Source organism: Arachis duranensis, chromosome 3, assembly GCF_000817695.3.
Source record: "Arachis duranensis cultivar V14167 chromosome 3, aradu.V14167.gnm2.J7QH, whole genome shotgun sequence".
Taxonomy (NCBI): Eukaryota; Viridiplantae; Streptophyta; class Magnoliopsida; order Fabales; family Fabaceae; genus Arachis; species Arachis duranensis.
In genome coordinates this window covers 26313318-26326813 of record NC_029774.3, presented here as the reverse complement: position 1 = coordinate 26326813, position 13496 = coordinate 26313318, and the positions used below count along the sequence as shown (strand labels likewise).

The 13496-nt window shown below is 41.4% G+C and overlaps 2 protein-coding genes across 12 annotated transcripts in view; one reads left to right on the top strand and one right to left on the bottom strand.

Moving 5' to 3' along the window:
* Positions 1 to 4693: 4693 nt before the first annotated feature.
* LOC107478276 (exosome complex component RRP41-like) overlaps positions 4694 to 13496 on the top strand; it is a 14486-nt gene continuing 5683 nt past the window's right edge. For 3 of the 11 annotated variants that reach the window (XR_008007112.1, XM_021137992.2, XM_052259187.1), the window contains exons 1-7: positions 4694 to 5211; positions 5746 to 5824; positions 5948 to 6050; positions 6140 to 6260; positions 6967 to 7055; positions 7246 to 7395; positions 7574 to 7666. Coding sequence is in view for 8 of the 11 variants with exons in the window: in XM_021137992.2 (XP_020993651.1) it covers positions 5079 to 5211; positions 5746 to 5824; positions 5948 to 6050; positions 6140 to 6260; positions 6967 to 7055; positions 7246 to 7395; positions 7574 to 7663 (765 nt within the window). In the remaining 3 variants the exon portion in view is untranslated. Of the gene's footprint in view, positions 5212 to 5745; positions 5825 to 5947; positions 6051 to 6139; positions 6261 to 6966; positions 7056 to 7245; positions 7396 to 7573; positions 7667 to 7973; positions 8245 to 13496 lie in introns of those variants that run through there. The other 8 variants (XR_008007113.1, XM_052259185.1, XM_052259188.1 and 5 more) reach the window with 4 other exon arrangements.
* Positions 9777 to 10441, bottom strand: LOC107478277 (40S ribosomal protein S16-like). Its single transcript, XM_016098415.3, has one exon. It carries the CDS (start codon positions 10333 to 10335, stop codon positions 9898 to 9900), a length of 438 nt encoding a protein of 145 aa, XP_015953901.1. The 5' UTR covers positions 10336 to 10441; the 3' UTR covers positions 9777 to 9897.

Here is a 13496-nt window from a genome sequence, read left to right as displayed (position 1 = left end):
GTTCACCTCGGTGGAGCACCCGCAAGCCAATGGGCAAGCCGAGGCAGCCAACAAAGTCATACTGGCAGGACTGAAGAAAAAGTTACAAGAAGCAAAAGGAGCCTGGGCTGAAGAGCTCCCACAAGTACTATGGGCTTACAGGACAACGCCCCAATCCGCCACTGGAGAAACACCCTTCCGACTAGTTTATGGCGTGGAAGCCATGATACCAATAGAAGTCAACGAACAAAGCCCAAGAGTGATTCTCCATGATACCAATAGAAATCAATGAACAAAGCCCAAGGGTAATTCTCCACGACGAGATCGGAAATATACAGGGGCACAAAGAGGAGCTCGACTTACTCCCAGAAGTCCGAGAAGAAGCCCAGATAAGAGAAGCGGCGTTGAAGCAAAGGATGACTACAAGATACAACAAAAAAGTCATTCGAAGAGCATTCACCCCAAGTGACTTGGTCTTGATCAGAAACGACATTGGAGTTAACAAATCAGGGGAAGGAAAGCTCGCCGTAAATTGGAAGGGACTATACAAAGTCAATGAGGTCTTAGGAAAAGGTTATTACAGAGTGACCGACCTGAACGGCACTGAGTTCCCAAGGTCGTGGCATGCTTGTAATATGAAAAGGTACTACAGCTAAAAGCGAACTCTACTCCCTGATATACTCTTTTCCCAATTTCATGATTTTTTCCCAAAATCAAAGGGTTTTTTCTGGAGGAGGGTTTTTAACGAGGCATCATAGTAGAGGCTAAGGGAAAATAGGCTATTAAAAACCCTTAGTAGCAAGAAGGAACCTCCCCAATCAATAAAGATCTTTTTTTCATTTACAATATCTCTTATAAACTCCTTTCTATTTTCTAAGTCTTTCTACGAAACGCGCCGACTTAAGCTCGACAAAACGTGAAAATCCCATGAACCGATCTAGATGGTCGTCAGGATAAAACGACGAGGTACAAGTCGGTGTAAAGAGGTTATATAAGTTGATTGTAAAAAACTCGGAAACAACCCGACTCATAAGTCGAAATGAAAACCCGAGTAGAGAAACTCGGAAACACTTCGACCCGTAAATCGGAGTGAAGAACCGAGTAGAAGAAAAACGCATCGCAAAAATAACCTAAGTCATAAGAACTTAATAAAGCAAAGTTGAGTATAAGGAATAACAAAAAGAGATTGAAAAACCTAGGAAAAAGTTTAAAGGCTGTCCTAAAGTCCTTAAACAAAAAGGCTCAGAAAAACAGACAAGCCAAAGGGAAAGGTTTTCAGAAAAATATCAAGGAGACTTCGAAAAATCAAAATCAGAAAAGCATACACGCATAAGGTAACTTAAACCCTTATCCAAAAAAGGGTATTTATTTTGTTCATTTAAAACCCTTATTAAAAAAGGGCATTTTTAAATATTTTTGTTTACAGCCTTGAAAGGCCAAAAGAAATTGTTCAACAAATACCACCAACCAAAGCAAATAAAAGAGTTTAAAAATGGGGGACCCACAGGCCGGGCCCCCAAATAGCCCACAAATCATTTTTTAGGAAGAGGAGTAGACAGATCACCACCACCGGAGTCAGGAGGAGCGCCACCAGGACCGTGAAGAGAGGCATCCATAGGAGATGAAGAGGAAATAGGAGGAACTGCTGAAGAACTCGGAACATCCTTTCCACGAGGAGGAGACTCAATGATCCTCTGCCCTCGAGTCTTCAACTCTGATTCAGAAACGATCACAGGGACAGGGGGATCAACTATGGCGCCGTCAATAACAACTTTGTCAGGATGTAAAGGAGAAAGATCCAAGTTGGGAGCAATAACTCTGACTTGCTCCAGGAAGATCCTCCAAGACTCCTCGGCGCCATCAGCAATAGAGTCCTCCAACTCATCATATGCCTTCCGAGAATTCAGCAGATCATTCTTCACAGACACAAGATCATTGAATAAACTTTGATAGCTGGCCTGCGCTGCTTTCCTCAAATCCATCTCCATGTTGCATTGGGCTTGTAAAACCTTCCCCTTCTCCCGGAGGGCATCTCTCTCCTCCTTCAGCTTGGCGACTTCCTCCTTCAACTCCCTCTCCTGCTCTTGGTATGAGCGAAGCCTTCCTTCCAGCTCCTCGACCCTCGAGGTCATCCCTAAAGAGCTGAGAGGAGCATTCTCAAAGATATCCAAGAGTTTGCTGCAAACCCCCGCCGCCTTGAGACTCTCCTCAACCATAGTGGTAAGGTGGCTCCGAACAGACACATCATCCATGCTTATACGAGCATGGGGGTAGATGTTCTTTCGGACGAATGCAAGAGCATCCGCCTTAACCTCACCAGAAGAGCCAGACTCTAAGGTCTTGCCCTTCTTTTTTTTCTGGCTCAGGGGAGGGTCGGACGACGGGGGGCGGTTGAGAGGAAGCTGAAGAAGAAACCACAATGGGCTTGGAGAGAGTCCCAACGTTCCGAGGAGGAGGAGGAGGAGAGATAACCCGGATACCACCAGTCCTGGCGTGAGACTTTTTGCTTTGGCCTCCTGGACTCTCTGGTAAGATTCCTGAGCATTCGCCTTCGCCATTTCTGAAAAATAAAACAATAGCTAATGAATTAAACAAGTCGGAAAGTTCAGTTAACGAGTCAGGAATCTAACAAACAAACGAAAGCTACCTAGCTGTGCTTGGATAAAGGTCGGAGACCCTTGGAGAAACTTTTTAGTGTCCAAATATGGGGCCCTCCCCCACACTTCTCGGAGGAACCCCACAATGGCAGCCTCTACTTCATCCAGGTCATCCAGACCATATTTCTCACAAGGGGAGGCCTCCAGCCAGTATAAAGAAAAGCGAGGAGAAGAATTATCATCCAGGAAAAAGGGGTGGTGACCCTCTACAACTTGCACTTTGAAAAAATAATTTTTAAAGTCGTGGAAGGATTCGTCAAAAAGGGTGAAGATTCTCCAACCTCGTATGGCTCGGAAGGAAACCCATTGTTGTTTATTGTTTAGCCCACTGAAGGGCTTGGTCATATGGAAAAGATGGAAAAAGATTTTTAGAGAGGTCGGGAACTCCAAAGCATGGCTAATAAATTGATAAATTTTCAAAAAACCCCAAGAGTTGGGGTGAAGCTGGGTAGGGGCAACCCGACAGTGTCGCAAAACAGACATCTCAAAATCTGAAAAAGGTAGAAAAATGCCCAAATGGGTGATCATGCATTCATACATAAAAAAGAAATGAGGGGCCGTTCCGTTGGCCCTCCCATGGCAAACTCGGTCCTCTGGACTCGGGATAAGCAATTCATACTTAGGCTCGTCCTCATCCGAGGTACAGAGCCAGTGGTGAGTACGAAGATGGATAATAAACTCGACATCAACCAACGGCTCCTCCCCTAGGACAGTAACGTCAACCCAATCTACGGAGGCCATTTTTCTTTTCTTAAAGAAGACGAGGAAACCTACAAAGGGAAAAAGAAAAGAAAAAATAAAAAACAAGGTCTCTAGAGGGGAGAAAGAGGAACCAAGCAGAAGTCTACAAACCTACTTATCTACAAAATAAAGGCATACGAAAAATATGAAAGAGAAAAAGAAACTGACCTTTATCTGAAGATGAGGGTTGCAGGAAGTAAAAGCTTCGAGACGCAGAAGTGTAGCACGAACGAATGAAGAACGAACGAAGAGAAAAATTAGAAAAATCGCAGAAAGAAAATAATGAAATAGAGGGAAAAGTATTTATAAGTACTCTAGGGGCATAATGGTAAAAACGGGGCAGTCATTAATAAGAGTGCACCGTTACCAAAGCCATCAATCCCTAGGCGCATCCCTAACGGACGCGACGCTTGAATAGACGTAACTGTCAAGAACAAAAGGTCGCAAAAATCACGTCGGTTTAAAAACCCCGTCTCCTCTAAGAAAGTCGGCTACGAACCCGAGTAAAATACTCGAACCCAAGTCTTAAAGAGATCTTGGGCTCGAGTAAGGGCACTGTTCATACCCTGACCCAATAATAAAGGCCCAGGTCCAAACGAAAGGCCTAGTCCAAAGGATTGAACCTTGCTGAGCACCGACCTTCGTACTGAGAAATCGGTCTTGACTACGATTTGCTCTAAAGAAGTCGGGACGGAGAATAGTTGGCAGATCAACATCAATTCAAATAAGTAACTGCCCCTAAAATCTCTCTAACCACTTCCAGGAGCCATATCTTAACCTCCCTAAGATAAAGGGACGGTTATCACCCTAAAAGGGTGGCACTACTTCAGCGGTGGTTATTGGCTCACCACTATAAATACACTGACACTCTTCAGGTATCTCTAAGACCAATACATTCTAAACCTGTTCACACTCTTGCTAACTTAGGCATCGGAGTGTCTTTGCAGGTACCACCCCCCATTCACTCACGTATACAAGTCGGAAGGAGGTTCCAGCGCACAAACCTGCTCTGAGGCTACCATCCGCTGACGATCGGGCCAGCCAATACAGTCCAGTCCATTAATCTCCGGTTACCCATCGTAACAATATATATATATATCATTCGTCTAAAGACTATATTATGAGAATACAATGAATACATATTGCTACATTATTCATTAAAAAAAACTAAAAAATATTTATGGGTTCGAAGTTGAATTTAATACTTAAAATAGTCATTTGACTCATTTTTGCTTTTTGTCATAATTCTTAAAACCGGTCCGATGGGTGCTCCAAAAACGACGGCGTTTTATAATTAAAAAAAAAAAGAATTTTAGTAATCCACTCTCACCTGAGAGAACTGAGAAGACTAGTAGCCCTAGCAGTAGCAGCAGCCATTCACCCCCACCTTCTCCATCACCGAACTGCTCACGTCGGCCATAGGGTCCCGTCGACGCCGGTGTTGTCAGAGAACCCTCACGTCGCTACCAAGCTCCCACCCCTACCATCGGTATCGCTGTCGTTCGTTTGCTTCTCGTCGGAGCGCATCTGCTCTGTCGCGCTCCTCTTCCCTCTGTTGGCTGATTTTTTTACCTTTTTTCAATTTTGTGAAAAAAGAAACGGAAAAGGCAAAAGGGAAAAAGAAACAAAACAACACACAGTTTGTGTGCGTGTTTTTGTGTTCTGACTTTTCACTGCACTGGTCACCGCCGTTTGGAGACAATGGCCGGCAAAGCCGGAAGCGCTCCGGCGACGTACTCGCCGTCTCCGACTACTCAGAAGAAGAAAACTTCCCTTTTCCAAGAAGACTGGGTCCGACCTGATGGCCGCGGCTTCCACCAGTGCAGACCTGCTTGTAACCCCTGCCACCTTCCATTTCCGTTTATTTTTTTAATTATTATTATTATTATTTCAATCCAAACCTTAGTCTTTGAGAACATGTTTCGGTAATAATCTTTTGTTTTTCTTCATTAGGTGTAACTGAAAATGTTTAATGATATTCCTTTACAATGGATACATGCTGAATTGTAAGGTGTATTGTATTGTATTATATTGTATTGTGTGTTATGTTGAATAATTGAAGTGTTGATCATGGTATGATTAAAGTGAACATTACATTATCATAAAGAATGGTGTGTGCTGGTAGTGGAGCAGAAACAATTTGTAAATAAATATATGAGATGCACTCACTTGAGCTTATGGTAAACTACTTAACTGCCAATGTAGACTTCTGAGTTTTTGGAAATTTGAAATTTGATAATGTATGTCTCTTCAGAATCTTTTGCTTGGTTTTCATCTTTTCGATATCTCATTTGAAGCATTGTTTAACGGGCATCGGATGATTAATGTAGCTGATTCCCCCTAATGGGAAAATGCTTGCATGTTGCAGTTTTCAGGACTGGTGCTGTGAATGCTGCATCAGGATCAGCCTATGCAGAATTTGGAAATACCAAGGTCATTGTAGCTGTGTGAGTAATTCTCTTAATTGGATTGTGTTAATTACTAAATCAGCTGGCTGTGGTGTGTTTTTCCGCAGCTCTTGTTTGTTCCTTCATGTAACATGGATTTATTATTTGCATTTTGCTCTTCAGATTCGGGCCTAGAGAGAGCAAGAAGGCAATGATGTACAGTGATATAGGGCGTTTAAATTGCAATGTTAGCTATACAACGTTTGCAAGTCCAGTTCGTGGACAGGTATTTTAAAAAAATTATAGGAATTTGTTTTTCCCTTTGTTGCATATATTGCTATTAAGCATTTAATATCTTAAATCTCACAAAGTTAGGGTTCAGATCACAAAGAATACACTGCAATGCTTCATAAAGCTTTGGAGGGTGCAATAATATTAGAATCTTTCCCCAAGACCACTGTGGATGTTTTTGCTTTGGTGTTGGAATCTGGCGGCGGTAAGCTTTCATTTCATAATGTATTTCTGTTTGCTTGATAAGAGATGTTGTGTTCAATGGTTAGAAATTAAGGATGATGATTTTCTGAATAAGTTACCTAAAAGCAATATAAAAATGAAGTTACGTTAATTGTTCTTTCAGAACCAAGGTTTGAATTTCACTACCAGAGGCCAAAATATGTCAGATGCCTAAGAAGGATTAGCTTAGCCCCACACTTAAGTGTGGAGACACCTTGTGACTTGTGTGGGAAAAGATGTCATTTCTTATAGTTGAACCACTTTTTTCAATCAGAAGCTCTTCTGTGTGAGGCCTTAATTACTCAAGTAGATATGGGAATTGATGGCATATGCCTACTATACTGTCTTCCATAGTGATTAATGTAGTGCAAGTTTTCTTCAATTAAGACTGCTGTGTGCATATGGTTACCATGTCTTGTGTTTTATACAATTTACCATTTACTTGTGGACACATAAAATGTTAGTATTTAGTTATTTACTGGGTCAATCTGTTATTGTACTCAGGTTCTTGTTCTCTTGGGATGCAGCTTTCATAAGCACAAATCTTTGATTTGTATGATAAGAAATTGTGATGAATGATCCTATTTTAAACTTTGAAGACATCAGAGATGTAATTTAATTGAGATGATTGGACAAAATATGTTCTGTTTGCCGATTTTGAATCATCAATATTATTATTATTTATGAAGGTGATCTCCCAGTTGTCATATCATGTGCTAGCCTTGCCCTGGCTGATGCTGGAATAATGATGTATGATCTCGTTGCATCAGTTTCTGTGGTATGAATCTTTCTCACATTTGCAGTCTTCTGAATGCGTTTATACCTGCTTCATTGGTGGTTAAGCTGTGTCTATTATAAACTTTGTCTTGAAATTTTGATTTACTATCGAACTTGATCTTCTGCAATCTTTACTTAGTTTTGATTAGCCCCAAAATCACACGTTTCTTTATTTTTTTCAATGATTGCAGTCCTGTCTCAGTAAGAATCTTGTCATTGATCCTATTTTTGAGGAGGAAAATTCCCAAGATGGAAGCTTGATGATTACGTGCATGCCTTCTCGCTATGAAATTACTCAACTTACAGTTACTGGGGAATGGTCCACCCCAAAGATTAACGAGGTATGCCTATTTATGTTATTGTTCTGAAGAACAATACTTAGCAAATGCCTAGGTTTCCTGTTCAGAGGATTGATGCATTGCTGTTTTGTTTAGGCTCTAGTGGGAGAAACTTATATTAACATAATTATTAATTGCAACAGAACAAACTATCAGTGACATTCTAGTTTCTCGCGTGCAGGGAATGCAACTTTGCCTCGACGCTTGTGCAAAGCTTGCAAAGATTATGAGGTCATGTTTGAAAGAAGCTGCTTCTGATTCTCAGGAATAGAATGTGAGTTCCAATTTTAGCACAAAAGTCACAAGATGTGCTGTTAAATTGTTTTGTTTTTTCTTTCTTTTTTTATCCGCTTTTTTTTCTTTCTTTCTTATTTCTTTTTTATGCGTTTCCCATCCCAATCTTAAAGCTGTATGAGAATTATTATAATTTTTTGGTTGAAGGGGGGAAGTAGGATTAGATGCCTTGCATGTCCTGCAGTTTTGTGCCTATGAGCTTGTCAAATATAAAAGATTATTCCTACAATTCTTGGAAAGATATCTCTTGGACATAGCTATTATTATATTCTATCATTAAATGACAGATGGATGGTATGTTGACACGAAGTACGATGATGATTATGTTCTACTCTTATTCTTAAAGGAACAAAGCTTGCAATAGCCATTTTACCTTGATGTGCAAATTAATGTAGCTTATTGCCACGAATGACATCTTGTGGAGCAAAATGATTTTGGCTAGGTTTATGTAAATATAACTTGAAGTTGGTGTTATTTTTTCTGAAACATGCGTTCAGCCTTTGGATTTTCAACTGAACTCTGAAATAGTAATGAACTCTAATATTTAAGTTTTGGAGTTGTTGTTTTCTTAGTTTGTTTTGACGAGGAGAATATTATATGCATTATTTTTGTATATATTTATTTTGTATATATTTCACTTTTGATATTAGAAGTGATTAATAAAAGGTAAAAGAAGATAATATTTTTTAAATTGTAAAAGAAAAAAACATGTGAAAAGATGCAAGTATCATTTCTTTTTTGAAAATGTATATTCTACTTTGTATAGTTGGTTTTAAAATTAACCTTTAAAATACATTGGACCACATCGTATAATATTGGTGTTCATACCCTGGCCCAATATAAAGGCCCAGGTCCAACTAAAAGGCCTAATCTAAAGGATTAGAGCCTAGCTAAGTACCGGCCTTCACATAAGAAGTCGGTATCAACCACGACTTGGTCAGAAGAGGTCGGATGCGAGATTAGCTGGCAGATAAACACTCATTCAAATGAGTAACCGCCCCTAAAATCTCTCTAACCGTCTCATAAAGTCATATCTTAACCTCCCCAAGATAATAGGGACGGTTACCACCCTAAAGATATGGCACTACACCAACGGTGGTTATTGGCTCGCCTCTATAAATACCCTGACACCCCTTCAGGTATAAAAAAGCCCAATACTCTCTAGACCTGCTTACACCCTTGCTAACTTAGGCATCGGAGTGTCTTTGCAGGTACCACCCCCCATTCATACGCGAGCACAAGTCGGACGGAGCCTCCCGAGTTGCGGACCTTTCCGGAGTTCTCATCCATCGCACACTTGGGCTGCCAAACGCCATCCGTTGTACTAATCTCCGGTTACCTACCGTAACAAACTTAAAAATGGAACGGATTCTGCTTACATCTGTGTTTTCAATCACAATCATTTTGTCCACAATAACACTCCGAGTTTTATATAGTTTATCACAATATAAGCATCAAAAGCATTAGGTTTGCCATGCCATGGATCCCACACTAATATCTGAACACATCTTTTGCCCGTAGATTTTTGTAGTAAACAACACTAATTCAAACTTATTGTGGCGTTAAATACTTTTACACCCTACAGTTGCAAGAGAGACGAATGTATTTGGGGCATTCATTGGAGACCCACTATTTTGTAGTGTCCTTCTCGGCCCTTCTTCGTTCCACCATTCTGATAGCATTACCCTCAAAACGAGAGATGCTCTGAATTTAAAGGCCGTACTTTTTAAGGAAGAGCACATATTCTAAATTTTACAATGAAATAGCAAAAAAAAATGTACCAATGTAGCTAATAGTCATAACCACACACACGGGGGACTTAATAATCCCAACTATATTTCATATGAAAAATGCTTCATATTGAAAACTTTTGATAGCAGGTGATTAAAAGCGTTCTCCCCAGCTTGACATTATTGTTATTCAGTCATCACTACAGCTACCAGTAAAACAGTAACTAGAAAACTAAATTAAATCAAATTTAAAAACCAAAACACTTAAATGAATGAAGAGTTTTGCATAATTCATATCTAATAATCAATGAAGTTCTTCGATTAAAATTAAATATCTGTAAAAAAAAAAAAAGCATCACATAACAATCAAAACGCAATAAAATCTCCAAGACTTAATATAACTACTGCTCAATAAGAGTTTTCCACAGCATAAAACATGAACCGAAACCCCATACCCCAAAAAACCCCTCCTTTTCTCTCCCTAACGGTAAGATTTCTGGAACCTCGCGCGAGCGCCACGACCACCGAACTTCTTAGGCTCACAGCGCCTTGGATCAGCAACAAGTAAGGTCCTATCGTACCTGACGAGAATGTCCTTGATCTCCTTCTTGCTCTGTTCATCAACGTACTTCTGGTAGAACGCAACCAGCGCCTTCGCTATGCTCTGCCTTATGGCGTAGATCTGAGAAGTGTGTCCACCGCCCTTGACGCGGATGCGCATGTCGACGCCGGCGAAGCGGCTCCGCCCTAACAGAAGAATCGGCTCGAAGGCCTTGAACCGTAGGATCTCAGGCTCAACAACCTCGATTGGGCAGCCATTGATCTTGATGAGCCCGCGGCCGCGCTTGCAGTAGGTAACCGCAACCGCCGTTTTCTTGCGACCGAAGCATTGGACCTGCTCGAGAGGCTGCGCCGCCATTGCTTCCTCTCTCTCTATTCTCTCACACTGCTGAAGGCGTTGCTTGTGTTATCTGTCTTTGGAAAACCCTAAGTTTTTTGCGCTGAGTGAGAGATAAAGGTGGAAAATTTTGGGAGAGCGTTATATATGGCGTTTAGGGTTTATGTACGGTTGTTAAAATAACCTTGGGTTGTTGCCAGAATTACCAGACTGCCACTAACAGCCCAAAATGAGGCCCATATGAAAATGAAAGCCCACTGATCTACTGTTGGAGCTTTGAGATTCAGCCTGATCTCATGTTAAGCTTTTTTATAAGAAGAAAAAATAAAATTCAACTGTTTAAGTGTTTAATGTGTCTTAGGCGCCGGTTCAGGTTGTTTTCATGGGTCTGGTCCAGTTTTCGGCTCCAGGCCTTGACTAAAAACTGTTGTCCAATAAATTATGAGATATTTATTTATCTACAAAAAAAAAAAAATACTCAGCTCAAGGAAAATGGTATCGCTAGACTGTTTCTTTTTTCTTTTGTTATTGGAATTTTAGCCGAATTTTGGTTTTTTATTGGTATATAGAATTTAATTTATTCAAAATTGAAGGCCCAATCTTGTTCAAACCAAAATTATTTTTGTTATGGGAAAGAAGTTAGTATCTTGGGAGGATATTGGAGGGTGGGGTGATTTACCGGGCGGTGGAGCTTCCGGTCAACGCGCAGGAGCGTGGTGACCCTGCTACTGAGTAGCGTGTTAGCACCACGCAGGGGTGTGGTGACGCGGTGAGCATGCACGTTTCTGGCACCACGCAGGGGCGTGGTGGAGCTGGCATCGTGGAGTCCCGATGTTCCTGCACCACGAGAGGACGTGCTGTAGCTGCTGCCACGCAGGGAACAGGTCTAACCCCTGTAAACAGCAAGCGTGGCCTCTTCATTGCTCTATATAAAGAGTCTTCTTCTCCAACTGCAATATAGAAAGAAAGTGTGTTAGTGAGAGGGAAGAAAAGCATTAGGGGAAGGAGGGTTGTGAACTCATATCAGAGAGGAAGGGTCTTGCTACCTCACAAGGTGAAAGGGTGGAAAAATAGGCAGTAAAAAAAAAAATTATTTTTGTACCTAATTTAAAGAATAGTTCGTAATTATAAATTATTTAGATCATCTAATTTATGTAAATTGGTAAATTATATTTTTATTGTGTATTTTAATTTCTGTTATTTTTTGTTATTTAATATGTTAAAATATAATTTTTTTTGTTAATTTTGAATTAATTTTTTGTTATAAAAATACTAAAATAAAATATATATTATACTATACTATACGATATACTAAAAATTTTTTTACAAAGGCTGATGAACAAAGTGTTTTCCCCCCATCTAGGAAGCCTAATGGAGGTATACGTCGACGACATGTTAGTAAAAACCAAGCAAGAAGTCGACCTCTTAACCGACCTCTCACAAGTCTTCGACACTATAAGGTTGCATGGGATGAGACTAAATCCCGCAAAATGCGCCTTCGCAGTAGAGGCAGGAAAATTTCTAGGGTTCATGCTAACACAAAGAGGGATTGAGGCCAATCCCGACAAATGCAGGGCCATCCTAGAAATGAAAAGCCCGACTTGTTTGAGAGAGGTTCAACAACTCAATGGCCGACTTGCAGCCCTCTCCAGATTTTTGGCAGGATCGGCACTAAAATCCCTTCCATTATTCTCCCTATTAAGGAAGGAATGCCAGTTTGAATGGACTCCGGAATGTGAGGAGGCGTTCCAAGAGTTCAAAAAATTCTTAAGCCAACCTCCTATATTAACTCGACCAATACCGGGGAAAGACCTCGTCCTATACCTATCCGTCACAAACAGGGTTGTCTCATCAGCCCTGATCAGAGAAGACGAGGTCGGGCAACACCCGGTCTATTTCACCAGTAAGGTTCTACAAGGTCCTGAGCTAAGGTACCGCAAACTAGAGAAGTTTGCTTACTCCTTAGTGATAGCCTCACGAAGGCTACGACCTTACTTTCAGGCTCACACAATAAGAGTCCGTACGAACCAACCCATGAAGCAAATCCTCCAGAAGACGGATGTTGCAGGGAGAATGGTTCAGTGGGCGATCGAGCTCTCCGAGTTTGATCTGAGATATGAAACTCGGACAGCAATTAAAGCCCAATGCCTCGCCGACTTCATTGCAGAATATGCCGGTGAACAAGAGGAAAAGCCAACTACATGGGAGCTCTATGTAGACGGGTCCTCCAACAAGACAAGGAGCGGCGCGGGCATAATATTGGCAGATGGAAAAGGAACCCAGATAGAGGTCTCCTTAAAATTTGAATTTCCAGCTTCAAACAATCAGGCAGAATATGAGGCCTTGATTGCCGGATTAAAATTAGCAGAAGAAGTCGGCGCCACAAAGGTGATGATCTACAGCGACTCACAAGTGGTGACCTCCCAAATAAGTGGAGAGTATCAGGCAAAGGACCCCAATATGAAGAAGTACTTGGAGAAAACCTTGGAGCACCTTGGGCGCTTTGCAGAAACCGAGGTTAAGCATATAACTCGGGATCTAAATAGCAGAGCTGACGCCCTATCCAAATTAGCAAGTACCAAGCCCGGAGGGAACAACAGAAGCCTGATTCAAGAAACCCTCCAAGAGCCCTCGGTATCAAAAGCAGAAGATGAACGAGAGGTACTTGAAGTAGTCGGCCTAAACCTCGGATGGATGAATCCCTTAGTCGAATACCTGAAATTCGACATCCTCCCCAAGGAGGAGAAAGAAGCTAAAAAGATCCGAAGGGAAGCACAACATTATACTTTGGTGAGAAATGTCCTTTACAGAAGAGGGATATCAACACCATTGCTGAAGTGCGTACCGACCTCAAGAACCACCGAAGTATTGGAGGAAGTGCATAGTGGGACCTGCGGAAACCATCTCGGAGCAAGGTCGCTGGCCAGAAAAGTGATCCGAGCAGGATTCTATTGGCCGACCTTGCAGAAAGATGCCACAGACTTTGTGAAAAAATGCCAGCCATGCCAGATGCATGCAAATTTCCACGTGGCTCCACCAGAAGAGCTCATTAGTATAACTTCCCCCTGGCCTTTCGCAAAATGGGGAATGGATCTGTTAGGTCCTTTTCCCCAAGCACCAGGGCAAGTTAAATACTTAATCGTGGGAATAGATTACTTCACAAAGTGGATAGAAGCAGAACC